At 44.9% G+C, this 23,156-nt stretch overlaps 2 protein-coding genes across 3 annotated transcripts; one reads left to right on the top strand and one right to left on the bottom strand.

Moving 5' to 3' along the window:
* Window positions 1-84: 84 nt before the first annotated feature.
* On the bottom strand, window positions 85-10,479 carry tmem130 (transmembrane protein 130). The gene is made up of 9 exons (XM_044102061.1): window positions 10,246-10,479; window positions 3,640-3,755; window positions 3,490-3,572; window positions 3,235-3,406; window positions 3,032-3,171; window positions 2,659-2,743; window positions 2,380-2,582; window positions 1,812-1,918; window positions 85-405 (listed from the first exon to the last, which is right to left on the bottom strand). The coding sequence occupies exons 2-9, from the start codon at window positions 3,645-3,647 to the stop codon at window positions 277-279; spliced, it is 927 nt and encodes a 308-aa protein (XP_043957996.1). The 5' UTR covers window positions 3,648-3,755; window positions 10,246-10,479; the 3' UTR covers window positions 85-276.
* Window positions 10,422-22,705, top strand: LOC122822937 (brain-specific angiogenesis inhibitor 1-associated protein 2-like protein 1). 2 transcript variants are annotated; one of them, XM_044102059.1, is made up of 14 exons: window positions 10,422-10,554; window positions 11,683-11,758; window positions 11,849-11,935; window positions 14,053-14,114; window positions 14,369-14,440; window positions 14,515-14,649; window positions 16,194-16,346; window positions 16,421-16,561; window positions 16,903-17,020; window positions 17,101-17,308; window positions 18,209-18,268; window positions 18,339-18,480; window positions 20,956-20,996; window positions 21,084-22,705. In XM_044102059.1, the coding sequence occupies exons 1-14, from the start codon at window positions 10,504-10,506 to the stop codon at window positions 21,154-21,156; spliced, it is 1,419 nt and encodes a 472-aa protein (XP_043957994.1). In that variant the 5' UTR covers window positions 10,422-10,503; the 3' UTR covers window positions 21,157-22,705. The 2 variants fall into 2 exon arrangements, with proteins under 2 accessions (XP_043957994.1, XP_043957995.1); XM_044102060.1 differs by having other exon boundaries at window positions 18,342-18,480.
* Window positions 22,706-23,156: the final 451 nt, after the last annotated feature.

Genomic DNA, 23,156 nt, shown 5'->3' on the forward strand with positions numbered 1-23,156 from the left:
AAATGTCAACCTCTCTGAGTAGACCAGTCATCAATATTTAATCACTGCTCAGCATTTCCTCTCATGGACAAACAGAAACAGACATTACTAGTTGATCAGCTTTATTCAGGATAACAGCCATAACGGGATGAGTCTGGTCACTCACATGGTCACTGGTAGAAATCTAGAAATCAATCAGGAGAAGATGTGAGCAGCAGTTCTGACTGAGGAGGTTCCAGTCCTAAACTCAGGTGAGTAAAGGTGAACATGTAGCTCCATGTAGCTCCTGGACGTCGTTCAGCAGCAGTACTGGCTCCCAGGCTGCAGGATGAGGGGAACTCTCTCTCCTTTCTCCACAGAGGAGAAGCTGAGAATGATTTTAGAGTTTTGGTCCTTCAGAAACGTGGCGTTGCTGGAAACGGCGACCTGCAGGACGGACATAAACCCACCCAGTGTCAGCAGCCAGCGACACGAAGCAAAGCTGCAGATCTACAATTTAACTAGAAACTTCTGCACACTGTAGGAAACTATAATATACTACATTATGCCACACTATATTATAATATGTACTTTACTATGCAACACTGTGTGATACTACACTACCACTATACTACTGTACATTATACTAGAATATGCTAAATTAAACACTACACTATACTAGACCTGTCGCGATAAACGATAAATCAATTAATACGATAATTTAAAACTATTGACGTCATTTTAATTATCGTCTCTTCCACCCTTTTTCTCTTTCTGTTGATGACACTGAATGAAAAAAGGTTCAACTCCGCTGCTCTCCACTGACCCTCCCTTCCTCATTTCCTCAGTGTAATGTCCAGTTCACACTACACCATCTTAGAGCTGTCGGCCGATTGTCGGCCCATTTTCAAAACCTGAGAGATCACACATTAGCCCACAGAAATCCTAGGTAGAACGGTTCCATCGGGTTCCATCGGGTTCCATCGGGCCGTGTGGTGTCCAACAATGGGAACAAAATAATGGCTACAAGTCCAGTGAAGTCATTTTAAAACCAGGCATTAATCAATGCTTTACTACAATCTACCTGCAGTGCATGTGTCTCTAGTGTCAGCGTAACGTCCTGACTGAATGAAAATCATTAGAACCTTTTTATGTCACGTTAACGAAGAACAGCTGAAAAGTTACCGGGTTCATCAACTGGTACCAATTTGGCTCCAACTCCTCCCCTCATCATTTCTATATTCTTTACACCAAATGTTTTATAAACATTAATGTTGTTTCCACATATCATCTCCAATGTCCGCTGGACTTCGGGTTGCTCCGTGTCAGCTGTTTGGGATTCCCCTCTGTAATTTCCCCTCAGAAAGCAGGAGGAGAATCCGGCTTTCTGATTGGCTACCTGTCACATTCAACAGGCTGCGTTAAGCTCCCAGTGGGGAAAACCCCTGATTTAGATCGGAGCGCCACAACGATCTAAATCAGTGTAAAAAGGTCTTCAAACAATATTATCGTTTATCGCAATAATTTTTGAGACAATTAATCGCTCAGTAAAATTTGTTATCATGACAGACCTAACTATACTATTCTATAACACACTGCAGTGTACCATGTAGATACTACTGCTAGCTGTACTGTCATACTTTACTATTACCACACTATGCTGCCCTGTAGTATAAAATACTACATCATACTATATTATACTATAGTATAATGCTAGTAAATTATTAGCACAATACTATGGCAATATTATACTAGTAGTATAGTATAAAACTGTGCATTAGCATAGTACAAAGTGCTATGCTAATGGAGTATTATTCCAGCTGCCGCCATGTTGTGCTGGTTGTGTGTCGTACCTGTGAGGTGTTTAGTTGCCGAGGGCGACAGGCGATGGCCAGGATGAAGGAGAAGGTGGCAGCGAGAATAGCGGCGCAGCTCAAGATGAACAGCAGGTGGCAGCGATCTGCAGAAACAGCCATGTCAGCCTGAAACACCTCATGGTTTCATCGCCTCACACAGAAACGGCAACAATGTTACTACGGATGGTAAATATAAAGCCGTTCCTCTGACAAGGTTCTCAATAATGAAAAACCCTAAACCAGGAACCATGGCGGCTCCATGAGTTTCTAATGGGACCAAATGAAGGAACAGACTGGAGTTCGTTTTGGTGAAAAAGCTGGAATCTCTGAATCACGGGGATAAACGGATCCGACCGGAACGATCCTTCAGCCACGGCCGCCATGTGGGACCGGTCCGGTTGGGCTGAGTCTGTCTGGGAAGCTAAAACGTTCCAATGAAAGCTCCAGATGAATCGCTTGTTGTTTTTCTGCTCTGAGTTTTCTGCCAGGTTCCTCCTGGGTAAAGACTCGAATATTTCTGATGGACCATTTCTTCTTCTATGGTCTTGGCGCGGTCGGTGCTCACCGTTCCTCGTGACCTTGAGGTTGAAGGTCGTCCGCAGCGCGCTCACGGCGTTGCGGGCGCCGACGTCCAGGCAGTGCAGGCCGGCCGAGGTGAAGGTGTGGCTCAACCGCAGGCTGGCGGCACGCAGCAGGGTCAGCGTGCAGCCCGCTGCCGGGTCCGGGGCGCAGTTCCTCAGGAACTGCCAACAAACCCACATGGGAGGACTGGACACACAGCAAGGAACCGGGTCAGAAAACAGAACCGGGTCCCGACCAGCGGACAGGTTCTGGTGCTGCTCACCTCCCGTCCAGCTGCAGGTCCAGGCTGGAGTTCTGGTTCACACTGTAGGCCGACGGCGCCACCAGCTGGATGCTCCTGACCGCATCTGGAGTGAAATCCCAGACGGGTTGTGAGGGTTTGGACCCAGCTGGTACCGGGTCATCAGCTGTCTGCTAAAGTATTCACACCCCCTTCACAAACACAAGAGAAACAGAGAGGGCCTCTCCCCCCTTTACTCTGACACCCATAAATACAGCTAATGTGGAAATGCTAACATCCTGAGCTAACTGTTGAAAATGTTCCAATAAAATGCAAAGTCCCATTTTTCCTGTAACTGGATCTTCAGTCAGGATCTGAGCTTCCAGGACCAACATACACCAGAAGTTGAACAAACCCAGCACTTGGACTTCCTGGGCGTAGACTCCAGCAGGAGCGAGCTGCGGCGGGTCGCCTCCGACGTTCAGCCGCAGCGTGTAGTTTCCTGACTCCGAGTATCGGTACCGGACCACCGGCTCGGTTCCCCGGATCACCTCTCTGCACCAAAGACAACAATAAGCACGAGACGGAGCAGAAGGGAGCCACAGGACGGCGCCATACCCGTTTCCCAGGTCCCAGGTGTAGCTGAACCCGGCCGAGCTGAAGTTCCTCTCAGGATCCAAGAGTTCAAACACGGTCTCCGTGGCAACCCCTGAGGCCAGTACTCCCGAGTCTCTCAGGTAGGTGGTGCCGCCCTCCGTCTGGTAGAAGACCAGCCTCCCAGCGACGAGCTCTGCCATAAACACACCAACGAGTTCCAGGGTCAAGAAACAACCAAACCGCCGGCGACTGCAGAGGCGCCGCTGCACGACGTACCCGGGTCCGTCAGCGGGCCGGCAGCCTCCGTCAGGGCAGCGGCCGTCAGCAGGAGGCGCAGCAGGAACCACGCAGGATGCACTCTGCAGAACAAAACGCTCAGAAAGGATTCTGGGAGGAAAACGGCTTCAACACCACAGAAGTTGTTACCTGTCCATGTCTGCTGCTGCTTTGCTCCAAACGGCCCAGCTCTCCGACCGAGGAGGCAGCGAGAGTGGAGTAAGGGTGGAGCGTTACCCTGCTCTCTGAGCTCCAGCGCTAAAAGCCTGAAATCGGCAGCATGCGTTCAGTCAGGAGGCAGCAGAAACACAAGCAGCTTTTGAAGGAGGTTCTGGTTCCGTCACGCTCTCTCAGTTCATTAATGTTGATCTCATAATTTCCTCTGAGACACAAATCAGAGCTGAACGCTCAGCTGATGTTTGGCTTTTCTAATGGTTATAGAACTACAAAGTGGGTTTTCTGAGAATGATTCAACTTCTCAGAAAGTTGAATCATGAAGAGCAGATGAAAAGGTTTGGCCTTTGTGCTTCGGTTCTGGTGTCAAACAGCTGACCCAGAACTTTTCTAAGGTTAGGAATGGTCAAATCCAGAAAACAAGCATGGGAAGCAAACTTTTCTCTTAGAGATCCAAATGTGAACTAAGAGTGACCATCTGGACCATCGGGCGTCACACATTCCTGGTTCTTGTCATCCACGTCCATCTGTCCCGACCGGGTTGTGACATTGTCCGCCCACAGTCAGCCATGCCCCCCTGGACTGGAAGCCGTTTGTTGTTTTTACCTTAAAGTGGCCAACTCTCTGCTATTCCTATAGTGATTTGACACAGTAGGGGTTTCCACACTTCCCATATCTGTGGCTTCTGTCACTTTTTTCAGCAGTTAAAGCTGTTTAATCCATTATTAACAAGTCTAAACCTGTTTTTCCGAGCCGCCTTTAAACGCAACATGAGTGCTAAGACGCTAGCTGGGTTTACACCTGCTGCTGCTGTGGAGCTGCACAGGATGGTGTTTGAATCATGGTAGCAAAACGCAAAGAACTTTGCAGTTTTATGTTAGCTAAAAGATGACCAGCTAATGTTAGCTAAAAGATGACCAGCTAATGTTAGCTAAAAGATGACCAGCTAATGTTAGCTAAAAGATGAGAAGCTAATGTTAGCTAAAAGATGACCAGCTAATGTTAGCTAAAAGATGACCAGCTAATGTTAGCTAAAAGATGACCAGCTAATGTTAGCTAAAAGATGACAAGCTAATGTTAGCTAAAAGATGACAAGCTAATGTTAGCTAAAAGATGACCAGCTAATGTTAGCTAAAAGATGACAAGCTAACACCAATACAGCACCTTAAGCCTGTTAACAAACATAGACTACTGCCCTCTGTGTTCAGAAGTGGGTAGTGCTTATTACATTAACTCGAGTAACTTTTTTTGTAAAAAAGGTACTTATAAGAGTAGTTTTACTGCACTGTACCTTTATCATTTACTTGAGTAATATTATTATTACTACGTAGATTCCTTTTGCTCCCCCATCCCGGAGCTGGTCGGGTACCATGAACCCAGTGTCCAGGTCTGGCACCAGCCATCAAATTATGGGCCAGAATAAATACTGCGGCCTTACCTTCCTCAAAACTCCTCCAGTGTGGCTGAGTTAAAACATTTAGGCCTTAAAAAGCAAAAACATGATTTAAAAACAACTTTAGACCTCGTGTCATAATGAAACAGCGCCCTCTGCTGGCCCCCCAGAGCATTTCATCAGTCGATGCGTCATCATTTAATAAGCGCTTCTCATCCCACCTGTTTTTTTTTTTTTTTTTTTTTTTTTTTTTATTTTTTTTTTTTATTGCAAACAAACAACATATATGAACAACATAGAACATTAATAATTACACAAATACAACATCAGAGGGCTTTACAGAACATAGAACAATTATTTTACAATGTCAAAATTAAATCGGTGCTCGAGGGTTGTAGTTCTTTAAGGGCAGTTATGATTTGAATGGCTTTAACATTTGAGCTGATTTTTAAAGATTCTATATAGATATTAATGGAAGATAATAAAATCTGGAAATTAGGCTTTTGTTGTAAACATTTGGAGGTATGAATATGATATTTACCATAATAAAAAAGTTAACAAGATATAAAAATTCTTTTTTGACAAGTTCACATTTCTCTATCCCAAACAAAATATCCTTATCTGTTAAAGTAATATTGAGCTTTTTTGATGAAAAAAAATTGACATATCTCTCCAGAATATTTTGGTGTAATTACAATCCCAAAAAAGATGAACAAGCTTTTCTTCATTATTTTTACAAAAAGTACACATAGGGTCCAAATTCCATTTATATCTTTGAATCAAAAAGGCTTTAACGGGATAAACATTATGAATAATTTTATAAGAAATTTCTCTAACTTTATTGTTTATTAAGTATTTTTTTGGGAGTAACCAAGTCCACTTCCAATTTATACTTTCAAAAATGCTGGACCAATAAGATATACAAGCCGGTGAAAAAACAACATCTCGTAATAGAATATTTCTTAACATTTTGTTGGTTGTTTTCTTACTTAAAAAAGGGCAATCACAATCAATATAAATGGAGTTTGGATCAAAATTTGGCATTAAGTGGATTTGACCTGAAGGTATAGATGATAAAAGCTTTAATGACCCACTGGGGATTGCGTCAAACACAATAGCATATTCTTTAGGGGTGACAGGAAATTGGAAAAGTAACATAAAATCAGAATAGGATAATAAATGACCATTTGGATTTAATAACTGGCTTACAAGTAATATTCCCCTATCAAACCATTTTCTATAAAAAATTGTCTTATTTTTGTATTTAATGTCTTCATTATTCCAAATATAGTATTTATGGGGAGAAAAATTGTGTTTGTACAAAAGTGACCAGCTTAACAGCATTTGTTTATGAAACGTAGATAGTTTTAGGGGTATTTTGGGTATACTATAATTGCATCTAAGAAGAAAGGGTAATCCTCCAATTTTGTCAAAGTTGTAAATGGGAATAGCATACCATATAGAGTTTGGGTTTTTTAGAAGATTTTTTAAGTATTTAATTTTGAATGAATTGTTTAAAGATGTAAAGTCAAGAGCTTCAATTCCACCTTTTTCAACTTTATTCATTAGAATATTTTTCTTGATGAGATGGCATTTCTTTTTCCATAAAAAGTTAAAGTTTATTTTATTAATATTATTACTGATTTGTTTGGGAACATCAAGAGCAAGGGCCGGATAAACGAGTCTAGATATGCCTTCAGCTTTGACTAATAATGAACATCCTAAAAGAGAGAGATCTCTCTGGAGCCACAAATTAAATCTTTGTTCAACTATTTTAATTATAGAGTTAAAATTGTCTATTGATCTTATATTTTGATCTTTAATTATTGTGATTCCAAGATATTTAACTTTGTCTTTTATTGGAATATTGAGGTATGTCCCTTTTAAATTAGATTTAATGGAAAACAGTTCACATTTGTTTAGATTTAAAGTCAAACCAGATGCTTTGGAGAAGGTGTTGATGATTTCAATAGAGTTTTTTATTTCATATTTATTTTTTAAAAAAAGTGCAGTGTCATCAGCAAGCTGGGAAATTATGATATTTCTATTTGCAACATTAATCCCTGTAATTTTTTCCTTGATTTTAACTGAAAGAATTTGCATGGCCAGAATGAATAGATATGGGGAGACTGGACACCCTTGTCTCAGACCTCTTCTCAAATAAAATCTTTTAGAGCAGCCATGTGACAATTTTACAGATGCATTACAATTCCTATATAACATTTGACAACTTTTAATTAAGATTTGTCCGTATCCAAATACTTCTAGTGCTTTAAATAAAAATGTATGTTCCACTGTGTCAAAGGCTTTAAAAAAATCTAGAAATAATATGAGACCATCCCCCTCTATTAACTCTGAGTAATCTAGCAGATCCAAAATAAGCCTAATATTATTAGTTATATGTCTACCTGGTATGAATCCAGACTGAGTTTCATCAACCACTTCTTCAAGAGTATTCTTAATTTTTGTAGCAATACAACCTGCAATAATTTTATAGTCATTTTGTAGTAATGTAATTGGTCGCCAGTTATCCAGAAGTAGCTTGTCTTTTTTTGGTTTTGGAATCAGTGTAATCAGACCTTGGGTCATTGTTGGTGGAAGTGATCCAGAATCCAAACTTTCAAGATAAACTTGATGTAAAAATGGCGATAGTTGATCTGAAAATTTTTTATAAAACTCTGCATTGAGGCCATCAGTCCCGGGTGATTTATTTAGTTTTAGTTTATTGATGGATTTTTGGATGTCATCAAGTGAAATCAAGGAATCACATTCTTCTTTATTATTTATACTAATTTGTTGCATTTTATTCAAAGAGTTAAAAAATTGTGTAACAGTTTCATCAGAACATCTTGACTGATAAAGTTCTTGGAAAAAAGTTTCACAGTAAGTAGAAATTTGAACAGGGTCTTCACAGATATTATTATTGATTTGAAGTTTCATAATACTGTTAAATATTTGGTGTCTTTTTTCTAGACTAAAAAAATAAGAAGAATTTTTTTCTCCTTCTTCTAACCATTTCTGTCTCGATCTGATGTAAGCTCCTTTAGCTTTGGAAACGTAAATATCGTCCAGGTTCAGTTGTAAATGGTTTAATCGAATCTTTTGTTCTTCAGATATATTTTCTGGCAGAACATTGTTCAATAAGATAATTTCTTTTATTACTTCTGATTCTACTTTCCTTTTTCTTTTAGCAATCTCAGCTCCAGTTTTCATAAACATTTTTCGAAGTTCATATTTTAGAAGTTCCCAATTTTTACTAAATTCCTTCTGACTGCAAGCTGTATTCCAATACTTTATAATTATTTGTTTAACGTTTTCTTCTACTGTTTTATTTTCTAACAGTGTAGAATTGAGTTTCCAGTAAGCTGTAATTTTATTTTTTCCGTATTGGTTTAAATTAGTTTTTTCAATTAAAATAAGCTTGTGGTCTGATAAAGGAGCTGGAAGAATCTCCGACTTAATTTCATCACCTATTAAATCAGACACCAGCCAGAAGTCAATTCTTGATTTAAAGGAGCCTGTTTTGTTTTTCCATGTAAATTCAATTTTGGAGCTATTTTTTTGTCTCCATACATCAATCAGGCCAAAGGTTGACATAAAGTTTTCTAGAACTGTGTTTGTATTTGTATTAGCTTTTGGAGGAAATCTATCCAATGCATCATTTAGAGTCAAATTGAAGTCCCCACCAATAATAATATTCATATTATGATATTTTCCATAAAAGTAATTAACCCCGTTACTTAATCTATCATAAAGTTGCATATTTTCTGCTTTGGTATTGTATCCATATACAGAACCCAACAAAAGAATTTCTTCATTTATTGATATAACTAATAAAGCAAAATGTCCATATGCATCTAAGAGTGAACATAATACATCTCCACTGAAGTTGTGTTTTAATATTGCCACTCCTGCTGATTGAGTAGTGCCATGTGCCAGCCATAGTTCGTCCCCCCATTGACTTTTCCAGAATTTGGTATCATTTGCAGTTGAATGAGTTTCTTGGATAAAACAGAAATCTGCTTTAAAATTTTTAATATACAAAAAAGTTGCCTTTCTTTTAATGTTGTTCCTTAACCCTCGAGCATTGAGTGAAATAACTTTAAAAAAAAGAAATGCTACTAAGTGTTGTAGCTTCTAACCCTGAAAATTGAGTTGCAAAAAAATCTAACAAACTCTCCCAATAGAAACATTATAGAATAAACGGAGCTTTTTCAATATTTAAATGTCATTACTTAACTTTTAGTTCTGATTCTCAAGATGTCTTCTAGTCATTAGCAGGTTCAAGTTCTTTTCTCTTTCCTCCTTTGTCAATAACAAAAGCTCTGGGACCGATGTAAAAGGCTGTTTTCCCTTCTTCGCGTGCTTTTTTCACCAGTGGCCACAGCATGTTTCTTCTCTGACGGTCCTCTGGGGAGAAGTCCTCCTTGAAGCGCAGGTTGCTTGATTTCAGAAAAGATGACTGTTTGGCCGCCTTCCATACTGTATCCCTGTAGTGTCTCATGGAGAACTGGATAATCACTTCTCGAGGACGACCAGTGCCTGTAACGCGACCCAGCCGGTGTACGCTGTCGATGACGTCTGGTAGTTTCTCTTTGCATCCAGGCGCTGTCTTCTGGCAAATGGAAATAACCTTGCTACGAACATCTTCTCCTTCTTCTTCGTTTATTCCCGAAAGCCGCAAATCCCATCTTCTTTTATAACGTGAAAGTTCGAGCAGCTTATTTTCCATTTGCAGCACCTTTTTTTCTGATTTCTCAACTCTCTTGACGGTTTCGGTCATCTTTTCTTGTATTTCTTTCATTTCAGCATGGATATAATCCACCGAATCTTTGAGATCATTTATGCTTGCTTGAAGACTGTCCGCTCTCTCGTTAATCGTCAACTTTAAAGTTGTTATAATATTTTCAGCGAAGTCATGGTCTTCCGTCGATTTATGACTTTTAGCCGACATTTTAGTTGGTGTATTTTCTGTGCTAACGGATTTGCGCTTACCACTTGCAGCCATTCTTGAAATTTTTAGGACGTCTTTTTCAAACAGCTTTAAGCACAATATTTGACGAATGTCTCAGAATAAACGCTTCCCTGCGTTAAAACAGCAATAATAGCTCCTTATCCAGACAATCACGGGAGAGCTTGCAAAGAACGACCGCTCACGCCGCCATCTTGTTCGGCTACCCTCATCCCACCTGTTGACTTTAATAAGTGACGCCTCGTTACGTCACAGGACCCGCCCTCCTCCTCCTCCTCGGTGTCCGGGTCCGGACCACTCCGCCCAGCAGTCTGTCCGCCGCTGAGTCCCGGAACGTCTCTGCCCTCAAGCGCGGAACCGAGGTCCGGACTAGAGCCGCTGGGAGTTCTACTGTCACCAAGGACAAGCTGGGATTACGGAACCACGTTTGGGTTTTCCTGAGTTTTGTTACCTGGAAGAGAGACGAGCTACCGTCATGGCGAGGACGCCCGACGGAGTGAGTAAACTGACGGAGAGCACGTTCAAGGTGAGACAGACACACCTGAGACAGACACACCTGAGACAGAAACATCAGGGACAGACAAGCAGTTCGGTCCGGTTCGGTTCGGTTCTGCTCTCTGGGGAAATGAGCCGTTCTCAACTGAATTGATTGAGTCTTCAGTTTTTGATGGGTTATCTCGAGTAAATTCATGCGCTGGATGTTTGCAGCTAACCTCCACCTGTGTCAGGTATGAGAGCCCAGCCGGCCCGAGACAGAAGCAAACCCAGCTTCTGCTGCTCTGGACCCAAACAGAGACTCGGCCTCTTCTCAGAACAGGGATGAGCTCAACCAGCTTGTTGTTGGCCAGATTGGATTCATTTCTGAGGCAGGCGTCACATTTCATACTCTGTCAAAATTTTATCTTTGTTGGAGTGAAACAAGATATTAGAGAAATCTTTCAGGGACAGAGTAAAAGTTTGTGAAACGTGTCAATCCAGCTGTGAACAGATTAATCCTCATCTTGACTGCCTAATCTTGTTGAGTAATCCATGTTTGTTATCAGGTCCAATGAGCTGGAATATTTGATGATATTCAACTGTAATCCAGATTATCTGAAGGAGCTGCGATACGGTGCATGCTTTCACACTCCAGCCTTTCCTGCGTCATCTTAGGCTCAACCAGTTAAACCAGAGCTTCGAGGCCCCGCTTGACAATTAGATTAACTCATCATTAATCTGTCTTGGCTGGAAGGAACCAGCCTGGAGGTCAAAGGTCAAACTGGGAGAGGGATGAAACCAGGAACTGGACTCTGTCCATATAAAGTGCTCCCTGTCCTTGATCTCTTGGTGGTGCTGCTGGGTTGGGGCTTCGCTTTGTGACAATGGAAAGGAAAGATACACACACACACACACACACACACACACACCACTTTGTGTTTTCCCAGCCTAGAGGTCAAGTTAAAGATTGAAGGTTATTGTCGTCATGACGACATTTATAGACCAACCGCAGGAAGAGACTGACCTGGCTCTCCAGCCAGAGCAGCAAGGGGACTCGCTCTGCTCTTCATCGCTCCTCTTCCTCCAACGATCAGAGATGTTTACTGGGAAAGCAGCAGCAGTGGGGCTGCTGGGGCCAAGTGGGAATAACTAACTGGTTTCTGGTTCTGGTTCACAGAATGTGATGGAGCAGTTCAACCCGGCCCTGAGGAACCTGGTCAACTTGGGAAAGAGCTACGAGAAGTCCGTCACAGGTGAGGTCACCGGGGTCACCAGAGGTCAGTGGGGCAACTGCTGCTGCTGCTGATGATGATGATGATGTTCACAGCGGTTTTCTCTTGCAGCCATGACCGCGGCCGGAAAATCTTACTTCAACGCCGTGTCAAAGATCGGAGAGAACGCCATGGTGTCGCCCATGTCCAGGGAGCTGGGTGAGCGCAGCTGATTGGTTCAGGCCTGGTTGCCATGGTGTCACTGGGGTCGCCATTAATTAGCTCAAACTTTCAGCCCAACATGATGCCGATTCAGTGACTCTGGGAAAACCAGCCAGTGTGTCGCTTTCAGCCACATGAAAACTGTTTCTCAGTACCAACAGTTCTAGAAATCTGTGACCGGAGCGGAGATTCGTGTCTGTCTGAGGGAAAACAGAGATTTAGGGTCCCGTCTGTCCGTCCCTTTTATTTATGAAGCGCCTTCATACCAAAAGCGCACTAATAATATATCCATTGTTTCCTGGGCCACTTGAGGCCACAGTGGTCATCAGACCCTGGAGGCACCAGGCCAGGCAGCGTTGGCTGCATGTTCAGCCCTGTGACCCTGACGACCCCAAATAAAACCAGAGCTGCAGTCTGAAGTTCTGGTTCTGGAGACCAACCAGCATCTTGAAGCAGCTCAGGGTTCTACTGGACCTATTGCACTGCGGTTCTGGAAGCTCTGCTTCAGTGACTGAACACTAAAGGGGACATGCTGGTACCGGGCCGGTACCGGGCCGAGCTGCAGCTCCACCATGTGTTTTACAGGTTCCTGTTATGAATCAGGTTTCTCAGCCGCACCCTGCGGTGAACAATGGCCGCCTTCAGCTGCAGCAAATGTTTCTCTGCTGAGACGCGCTGCAGCTTCTGCCTCTTTGGACCCAATCAAAACCGGGTTCAGACCCATACTGGTCATGTGACCTGCTGCAGGCCACGCCCATTAGATGCTCCTCCACTAAACCAGAAACCAAACCGTCACCGACAACAAGACAGGTGAAAACATGACAACACTGGCAGATCCGACGCCTCGTGAAGCAGCTCTAACTGTTTTAAAACCATCAGATCAGCTCTGATGGCCTGGGGTCAAAGGTCATGTCCCTTGCAGCTGAATGATGTCATCAGTTATGAGCAAAGCTTTTTATTTTAAGGACTAAAATGGAGAGCATCAACACAAATAAATAACATGATCATAAATTAAAGCTTGAACACTTTCAATATTAAAACTTAAATTCGTAGAACAGGTGTGTGTGTGTGTGTGCGCGCGTGTGTGTGTGTGTGTGTGTCCACGGTTTTGGGTGCAACTGCAGTTCAAACAAGATTCTCTCTAAAACTCTGTTTCAGCTACAGTTTTAGTCCAGTCAGAGTAACGGTACTTCAAAGTATTATTACTCAAGTGAAAGTAAAGTACTTTGTAGTAAAACTAAAAGCTCATTCTGTCCAGTAGAAATAATTAGTTACTGCCCCGTTGTGCTGCAGCATCAGTGACCTCATCGTGACGGTGGTCAAAGCGCCGCTGCTGTCAGCTCGTCCTGAGGCAGCGGCCATTTTTAATAGCCGTCAGCAGGTGATGAAGACTCTGACCAAAGTTCAGGTTCTGAGCCAGCCCGTCCGGCTCCCTTATCAGAACCAAAGAGGTGGGGCTGTTCCGGTCCGAGGCGCTCCCTACTCATAAAGCAGGAAGGCCAGTCAGATTATTAATTCATAATCTGACCTGGATTAACAAAGCTAGAGTTAGCTGCTGACAGAACCAGACGGATGGGTTCTGGTTCTATCCAGTGATGCTCGCTCTCCTCTAAAGCCCGTTTCTGAGCGGTAGCATTACTCAAACATTGAAACGAGTTGTGTAGAAACTAAGTTGTGAATGAAACCGGGTCGGGCTGGATGCAGTACTGGGTCTGTATTGGAACATTTGTTGGTCTTCCTGTTGGACTCTGAAACCAATAAACCCAGTAGATATTCCCACCTGGCCCAGTTTGGTCATTTGTTCTGAACAGTTCATGGTTTAGAGGTTGAAGGTTTTCTCAGCGGCTCATCTTGTCTCTGCTGATCTCTGCTCCTACCTCAGCGTAATTCGACATGCTTTCTGTAGCTGAACTTCTCTCTGTTCTGTTGGACTGAGCAGCTCCTTGTTGTCTGAACACTAACTGGTTTGTTGCAGAAAGTGGTTGAGGTTTATTAGTATCGTCCTTCCCAGTAACTACAGACAGTAATAAAGCGGTTAGCTAGAACGAGCTTCAGTGTCGTGTTGTGAAAGAAAGCAGCCGTCGTGATGACCTCAACATGACATTGTCTTGCAGGTGTTGTTCTGAAGGAAATGGCCGAAAGCCACTGGAAGCTGCACACTGAACTGGAGGAGAATGTAAGTAGCTTTAAATCACATTTCATAAATATAAAGTGATAAATTGGTAAATATTTGGGTTTAGCCGTGCACCGGTTTCCAGAACCTCCGGTTTGATCCGTAAATCTTAGATTTGAATCTAGATATTGAGTCCAACAGAAGGACATTTCCACCGTGTTGGGCTGGCGCTGGGTTACCGGCGTTGGCGTGTCTCCCTCTAGGGGGCGCTCTGCGTGCCTGGAGGTGAACCATGATCTGAACGCTTCTCTCTGCAGTTCAAGCGGTTCCACAGAGAGATCATCGTAGAGCTGGAGAAGAAGACGGACATGGACGTAAAGTACATGACTGTGAGTGTTTGACTTCAGCACCTCCGTCTGAAGGACGTCCGTGTCTCATGTCTCCGTCTTCTGTCTGTCCCCAGGCTACCTTCAAGCGCTACCAGACGGATTACAAACAGAAGCAAGAGTCTCTGGACCGCTCCCAGACTGACCTGAAGAAGCTCAAGAGGAAAGGTCAATCCAAGCACGCGTTCAAGTACGACCTAAAGGAGAACGAGGTGAGACCGCCACACTGCCCCGACCTCTGACCTCTGCTTCTCCAGGTTCTGTTGAATGCTTCTGTTTGGATGACGGCCGGACCAAACGGATCCGCCGTTTGGACAGTTCAAGGCGTTGTCATAGCAACGCCCTTCTCCAGATGTCACTCTATGAACCAGTGTCGTTTCAACATGGCAGACACGTTTCAGCGTTGAACCGGTCGATGATGCATTTGGTGTCAGCTGAAAATCCTGTTGATTTTCTAAATATATGATCTGAAAATCTGATGTGAGATGTTTCCAGGAAGAATACAAGCTGCTATCAGTGATTTGGATGATTGTCGTCCCATTGACTAAAAGTCTGAACTTTCAGAAACAATCAGAACCCACCAACCTGTCCAATATTTTCTGAACTGAACAACAAGTTGACTGAGAAATCAGGAGTCTCTTAAATGTTTGAATCCAGACGTTTTGGACTTTCTCAGGTTGTTTTGTCATGAAAACGGAACCAGTGGGTAAAAATGGCATCCCATCTTGTCCTGTTTTACTCAGAATTTAAAATCTAGATCAAGGCTGAAAATGGAAGAGAAGACCCTGAAGTCTGTTTTCCATGTGGAAAGTTTCTCCCCGACCCGGCAGGAAAAACTCTTCCTCACATCCGTCTGGCCCGGCCGTCCTCCTCCAGTGAACCTGAAAGAGCAACAGAAAATATTTTGCTCTCTGCTGCGGTGGTTAATGTTTGACCTGATCGCTGGTCCGTCAGTTCGTTTCCTCAACTGGATCCAGCCGAGGTGGATTAGAGGCCAGACTTCAGACGAGGATGAAGCTCGGCAGAAGAGGCCATGAACACTTTCGGTTTGAAGACTTTCTATTCCTGATCAACCGGCTCTGACAGCTCATCTTTTACCTGCTGGAGTCTCTGCTGTTATTTCCCTCAGTTCTTCATCAAATCTGCTGAACTGGTGTTTGTTTATTTATCCAGGAGGGCTTTAAGCACCGCCCTCTTGGCTTCAGGTAGTGGCCAACATTTCTTTACAAGCAGATGAGGGATGAACAGAAATGTTCTCTCTTAAAGCTAACCTCAGGAATCTCATAGCAAACAGCTGAGTCACAGCTCTGAGGTTTTCCTGTGGACGACTTGAGGAAAGGCAGCACTGAATCAGAGCTGCTGCTCCTCTATCTCTGCTATTGGACGGAAATCCAAGAGACCAGACTCGGTTACCATGACGATCTGGAGAAAATGGAGAAAAAAAAGTAGAAAACAGTTTGGTACAGTCGGGGTCATCTGTGATATAAAAGGGAAATTATTAATTTGTGTTTGGGGCAGAAAGACACCCAGAGCTCCTGAACTCATCAGTGCCTTGATCTGCTGTTTTCACACCTCGAGTCTGTCAGCACTAAACTAATAACTGGAGCAATAGAAGCAAAGACCAGGGTGGTTTATGGGCTGATGAGCAGCAGCTCTGACTGTAAATTTGTGACGACGGCACATTCACTGATTCAAACAACACAGGAACCACTGTACAGTGAATCCAGGTACTCATATGCGGCCCGTGTCTCCGCAGTACCTGGAGACCATCTCGTCCCGCCAGATGGACATGCAGAAGTTCATCGCTGACGGCTGCAGAGAGGCGCTGGTGGAGGAGAAGAGGCGCTTCTGGTTCCTGGCTGAGAAGCACTGCATGTTTTCCTCCCAGCTCAGCAGCTTCCACGACAAGGTGAGGACGGACACAGACCTGCGTCTTCCTCAGTGGGGTCACGACCTTTAACCCTCTGTCCTTCTGTCTGCCAGGCCAAGGAGCTGCTGAGCACCAGACTGCCCAGCTGGCAGGAGAGATGCAGCAACGTGGACAAGGTTCCCGACACGGTGGCCTCCATGATCCAAGGTCTGTCCACTGACCCAGAGTCGGCGCAGACACGACGCCACAGCAAGGTGAGAACCTGCTGGGTCCGGTTCTGGTTCTGGTCAGTGAAACGTTCTGACAGAAGACTTGAGGAGCCTCATAGGATCCTAAGGTTCTGTTTCTGCAGATGCTCATGTTACTTTAGATCAGTAGGAACTGGGTCAGAATGTTTTGTCCATTGTTTGGGTCAAAGAGCAGAACCCAGCAGTGTGGGAACTTCCTTGCTCTCTAGTTCCTGGTCATAGTCCAGCTAAAGAGGAAGTTCTGGCTGCTCTCTGGCCCAGTTGAGTTATGGTTCTGATAAGAACTTGCCTGGTTTATGAGGTTCTGGACCCGAGACGCTCATCTGAGTTTCCTTGTTGTTCCTCAGAATCACGTGGGCCCACTGACTCCGCCTCCAGCACCGCCGCTGAAGATCAGCCCACTGGCCAACATGTTCAACCCCGAGCCCAGAACCCCTCTGAGCCCATCTTCGGACCTCAGCTCAGGTACCACCAGAGACACGCCTGTCCAGAACGCTGCGCCGGCCCGGCCAGAAAATCCTCCTGACTGTCCCTGTGTCCTCCAGTGCAGGGCAGCCTGGGAGACCTGTCCAGGTCCACATCCATGTCCTCCGGTCTCAGCGGGGGAACCAAGTTCCAAGTCAAGACCATCTTCCCTCATACGGCGGGCAACAACGACACGCTGCTCAGCTTCGACCACGGTGATGTCATCACGCTGCTCATCCACCAGGAGAAGGACGGCTGGCTGTACGGAGAGCTGGACCGGACGCAGCAGTGAGTGGTCCAGGTCCAACAGGACCGCAGGAAGTTCTGGTTGGTCTATGTTGGGTACTGGCTGATGCCTGGTTCTGGACTGGCCCAGATTAAGGTTCTGTAAATGTGAGCAGTCAGCATATAAGTGGAGAGCAGAACTTCATCCTAGTTCAGTTAAAAGAGCCAGGTCCGGTCCAGATCCCGGTATCTAGAATTCAGTCAAAATTCTGTCCAGCTCGATCCGATGCAATCCAGTCCCTGTCATCGCATCCAGATCCGGTTCCTATGGGCCAGATCTGTATGAACCGGGCCAGATTCAGTTTCTACAGGGCAGAACTTGGAACTTTTAGTTTCTTGCTTAGTGTGACTCCTGGACAGGTTCTGCTGGATGGATCAGAACCTCCTCCGTCTGCGAATCAGAACCAGCTTCAGTTGTCAAAGTGGTGGACCCAGTGGCCTCAGAACCGGTTGTGTTGGGTTCCAACCATGCGCAGGTCACTGGCTGCTCATAGGCCACGCCCCCCAGGAGGAAAGCTTCAGTTCCCAGCAGCAGAGGCGGTGGCTCAGAAGCGTGCTTCACATCGCTCAGCTGGAAGGACGGGTTTCCTCCGTCGGGTTAAAATCTTGCTGCTGTGATGCAGCGGGGTAGAAAGTATGCCTGGTATGTTTACCCCTCTTCCTCTCTGAAGCCTTTAGTGGAGCTTCATCATCATCAGCAGCTTCAGGAGGAGCAACTGGTTCTGGTTCCTCCACCTGCTTCAACTCGTTTCCCGTCAGGAGGAGGCGCCGCAGTTTCTGTCCCGCCTCAGTCGTCTCGTTAAGATGCTCTTTGTGCTGGACATCCTTCAGTCTGATGAGCCGAGTTTCTCCAAATGTCAGACATGATGGCATCATCTGGTGTGTGTGTGTGTGTGTGTCCAGACGCGGCTGGTTCCCCTCATCGTACTGCCGGCCCTACGCCGACCAGAGCACGTCCAGCAGGTATGGAGACATGGCTGCAGGTCAGGGGGCGGAGTCAGAGTTTCTCTGCTGACGTGTTGTTCCTCTGTAGCAGCAGCCTGAGCGCCGCCAGCCTGCAGGAGGAAGAGGAGGGTGATGAAGACTACGAGCCAGTCCTGCTGCCGCCACCCGACTACAGCGATGTCAACCCGTCCAAACCAGCACTCCCAGAAACGCCTCCGCCTCAGAACACGGTCAGTACCGAACCCGACCCACTCCTACGGTCTCCAAAGCAATCACAGTCCTGGACCTGCTTCACATTAAAACAACACAAAGTAGAACCTTGTTGTGTTCCAATCTTCCACCAGCTCTGGCCGTCCTTCCTTTGCCGAAGAACAGCATTATACTGCCACCACCATGCTTCACTGTGAGCTGTGTGGTTGATGTGTAGCATCTTCCACACAGACCAACAAGTTTTGGTCTGTGGTCAACAAGTTCTGACCAGAAAATCATCTTTCCCACGTTGGTGGTTTAAGCAGAGCAAGCAAACTTCATCACTGTCTCTCACCACTGAGACTGAGCTGTCCTGTCCGTCCTGGTTGCCGTCCAGGTGGACGTCAGGCCGTCCATTCTGTCTCCATGATGCTGGTTGGTCTCTAGAACCAAAGCATCTGGACCGTGGTTGCTGAAGTTTATCGACTGAGTTATATTTAGATGCATGAAGGGGTGTGAATACTTTGAAGATTCTAAGGTGTTTTCTTCAACTGGAGCTGACCTCTGACCCCTGGACTTCCATCCTACTAACACATGAGACTCCACTGGCTAAAAGTTGATTTAACACCAGAATACAAAAGCTTTAGAAATGAAACCTGGAGAACTCGTCTCCTGTTTCCAGATGAATACTTTTCTTCCTCTTCGTCCCGGGGGCAGGGACTGGGCCCTCGCTGCTGGGAGCTCCCCAGTCTGAACTGGGTTGTTTCCTGCCGTGTCAGAGCAGTCGATACTCCACTCCCTCAGGTTGGACTTCAGTCCTGGTGTTATCAGCAGCTCCACACCCCGAGCAGCTGCTGGGCCGCCTCCATCCTGAAGGAAACTCCTGGTCTGATTGGTCAGTCTTTCGGCAGACAGGGCAGGTTGCCATGGAGAGGGTTAAAGGTGCTGGCAGGATCTTCAACTGCTGACTTATCAAAACAGAAAGCAGGTGAAGTCGGACGCGCTTTGTTGTCCTTTATTGTTCATTTGCTGCATCAGTGAGTTTCTCCTCTGATATGTTTCCAGTCCCAAATCCTCCCACCAGTTACCTGGATTTTAGTTTTTTAGCACGTAGGAATTTGACTTTCCTCCTAGCTTGTTGTTGTTTTGGTTGCTGTGAGCTCTGGGGGCGGGGCTTCCCCAGAATTTGTGACAACAGCATTAAACTTGTACTTCCTTATACTAAGTGATCATAGTAGTGAGTTGTAGCTGTTAATGATGCTGAGAGTTTATCTGGTGTGAATCTTTAGTTTTCTAACATCTCTAGAGAATTAGAGATGTTAGCCGTAGTTTCTATTTGGTCAGATGCTGTGTTGTGATTGGAAGGTGACTGGATTCCTGAGCTGTGATTGGTTGGTTCTTTACCAGATAGCTGGTGAACTATGCTTCCCTCTGCAAGGTTTCAATCCGGTCAGCTGGGCTGCTGCATGCCTGAGTTCAGATTTCAACAGATTATAATCTGTAATCTGATGGCTTCACAGTATTTCATGGTCCAACACGTCTCTAACTGGGCCCGCAGAACAGTCTCTATCGAAGCGTGTTTCCATCTCTACAGTCTTTGGTTAGTAATGCTGCGGGCCACCAGCCCAGCATGTTGAATCTTATTTCCTTAGTTCTGCTTTCTGTTGCAGTTTAATGAATCCTGATTTATGAACATTGTTTTCCTGCTCCGTGTCGACCTGATCCTGGTAGATGAGAATGAACCCATTTCATGTTCAGCTAATAAAACCTGCGAAGTTACAGCTGGTAGATTATTGACCTGAATGCTTGTTTTTTACATTTTATGCTGGTATTCCACAGAACTATAAATGCAGTCCGGTTTAGTGATATCTGGGTGTTGTTTGCCCTGTAGTGGACAATTAGTGCTTGTTAAGCATCATTTAAACTTGCTGAGTTTAGCAGGGGCCCCCAAAGTGGGTCCTGGAGGGCCGATTGGATCCTGCCTGTTTTAGTCTCTCCCTGGTGGCACCAACAACCTTTTCAGCAGGTCAAAGTTCTTCTTAGTCCCTCTAACAGCCATCATTTGATTCAGGTGTGTTAAACCAGGGAGAGACTAAAACAGGCAGGAGGCCCTCAGGGACCCACTTTGGGGACCCCTGCTTTAGAGGCTTTCTAACATGAATGTTATTGAAGACAAGTGAATAAATCCCTCTAGTTGGGTCACCTGTTGCTGTAGGCAGCCATGATCAGAGGGACTGAGGTCATGTTCATGTACGTAGAGGATCTAATCGCAGACAAAATGCTGCTACACAGAGAGATGAATCAGCAGCACCTAAACCTCTTAATGTTCCTGAGTGGCTGTAGTACCTCCCCAGGCCAAAGGAGGCGCTATTTAACTCGGTCATACTCCTGAACGTGGTGCCAGATTGTTATTCTGGATGTTTGCCAGAGATGGCGACGTGTCTCAGCAGCTGCATTCTCCAGATGCCTCAGCAATAATAACTCCTGCGTCGTTTTGTCCTTTGTCTCGTTGACAGGTGTCCTTACTTAATGGAACGGCCAAACCTCCTTTCTTGGGGTGAGTGATGCAGCTCCAGTGACAAACAAACTCTTTCTGCTTCTGTCTGACAGTTTACTGATCCATCTGTCTGTGTCCTGCCTGCAGAGGAGGAAACCCGTTTGCAACAGTGAGGTTGCGGCCAACCGTCACAAACGACCGATCCGCTCCGGTCATCTAGAAGTTAGTTTGACTGCCGCTACGCCTTAAGAGGAGTGGAACCACCCAGAAACTCCCCAACGTCTCCCCAGCCTGCTCACCTCTCTGCTCCATGAAAAATTACAGCTGTGTGTCTGATATCGACCCTCGTGATCATGAGGCCTCCTTCCCTCTGAACTGCGATTGATCTGCAGTATTCAGCATTTCCTCCTGCTGTTAGCTTACCGCCTTATCGCTGTATTTTCAGGTGCTTCCCATCAACCTGCAGAAGTTTCTACAGATTCACCATCAGTTTAAGCCATGCTGCAGAAAACTTCTCCCAGACAATGTGCACAATTTGGAGATGTGTGTGCTCTTGTCAGCAGCTATGAGCCTGACTGCAGCACATGCAAATCTCCTGGAGATGCTTTGTTTCTATGTCATTAGTGTTGTGTCACTCTAGCTGGTTTTTTGATCATTTTGGTTGAAGTTAGGGCTTAATGCACGTAGCTGTTGCATTGTGGGATCTCTGCTGTTCTATGACGAGCAGCAGAGGGCTCGTCGGGTTCCTGGAGAGCCTTGGGGAGCGCTGTGTTCCTCCTGGTCTCGGCCCGGTGTGAAGGGGCCCAACAGGTTCAAACAATCTGAGAAATGCTTCAACAAAATGTCCACAAGGCGCCTCCTGCTTTGGTCTTCACTATGATGTATCCAGCATTCTGCAGACCCATCGATGCCATGAGCAGACATCCCAAATCAGGAGCTAGAAGTCTAAAGTTGATGGTACCGGTTCATTGGACGCCCAGAACCACCAGGGTAATTACATCAATGGAAATGATGGCCCTTCTGATTTAAATCTGGACCTTTTTGCACTTCTGACTGTAACTAAGCACATCATTTATCGATCTTCTGGGCTGTTTGGGTCGGTGGATCAGTACCAGGCCCTCCGGTCTGGTCCTGTGAGGGCCGACGGATACCGTGTAAATATAATTATGAGGCTTTCATTTTAATGTGAACTTTAAAGAGAAAACAGAGAAGAGATGTTGGTGTGTTGGACAGTCCAGACCAGCCACCGCCTTCCTGACTCACCAACATCATTGGGTCCGAAATCTGTCTGGGAAGCATGGAGGAGGTGAAGGTGAAGGGAGACGTGGGTTTGCAGTCTGAGGGCAGTTATGAAGAAGGTATTTTATATAAAGTTGTTTCAATAGAATATCTAATAAACGTGAATCCAGATGAAGCTTCTCTTGGTTTAGATTTCCGTTTAAATGACCTTTTAACTTTTCACCATTAATTTTACTGTCATGTAACAAAATGTCTGTTCAATTCATGCCTTATTCAAAACTGACTGGGCTTTTCTGGTAGACGATTAAAATATGTGAATATGTTTCCTCTATGAAAATGACTTATTTACATTCAATCGTTTGATTAATCAAGTCAAATCTTCTCATAGATAGGATATGGGACACCATGCTGAGATACTGAGACTTTCCCTCTGCCTTTTTTTCAATAAAAAAAATTAAGCTTGAATCTGTGATTGTTGGGTCTGTAAACCACAGGCACTGGCGCCCTCTTGTGGGAATACATGGGAAGGATTATTCTATTATGAATTCTAGAGAAATGGAAAACGGATCTTAATGAGAGAATTGTACTTCTTCATCCCCGCCCCCACCTGTTGGTAGTATAGTAGTACTGCAGATTTTCTGTTGTGGTTTTGGATTTCTTTCAATAACTCTGAGGATGGATGTGTGGAAGAGCCCACTGTTGGGCAGAGAGGAGGATATATGATGCTGTGGGAGCCTTGATGGTGCAAGAACAGGTGAAATTGTTTTTTTTTTTTTTTCAGTTTGTGTATTTAATGCAGCTGGCATCACGAGTGTCCATCACTGGGTCAGAATCAGGTCAGTTTTCCCTCCAATTGATTACAATAGTTCAGAGCAACTAGTCAGGGTTTTCTTTCTGCAGTTGGAAGATGCATCGTGTCTGAATCTCCAGGTGAAACCTAAGCATAGAGCGCCCTCTGGTGGAGGTGGGCTCTACAAACAG

The sequence above is a fragment of the Gambusia affinis genome, linkage group LG20, assembly GCF_019740435.1.
Source record: "Gambusia affinis linkage group LG20, SWU_Gaff_1.0, whole genome shotgun sequence".
Taxonomy (NCBI): Eukaryota; Metazoa; Chordata; class Actinopteri; order Cyprinodontiformes; family Poeciliidae; genus Gambusia; species Gambusia affinis.

Excerpts from the sequence above, each read along its gene's own strand:
- tmem130 (XM_044102061.1), bottom strand. Across the intron at positions 3,172-3,234 it reads ACCTGGGACCTGGGAAACGG|AGAGGTGATCCGGGGAACCG; the intron begins GTATGGCGCCGT and ends TCTTTGGTGCAG. Across the intron at positions 2,744-3,031 it reads CCAGGAAGTCCAAGTGCTGG|ATGCGGTCAGGAGCATCCAG; the intron begins GTTTGTTCAACT and ends ATTTCACTCCAG.
- LOC122822937 (XM_044102059.1), top strand. The coding sequence starts at position 10,504 with ATGGCGAGGACGCCCGACGGAGTGAGTAAACTGACGGAGAGCACGTTC. Across the intron at positions 10,555-11,682 it reads TGACGGAGAGCACGTTCAAG|AATGTGATGGAGCAGTTCAA; the intron begins GTGAGACAGACA and ends TCTGGTTCACAG. Across the intron at positions 18,269-18,338 it reads GACCAGAGCACGTCCAGCAG|CAGCAGCCTGAGCGCCGCCA; the intron begins GTATGGAGACAT and ends GTTCCTCTGTAG.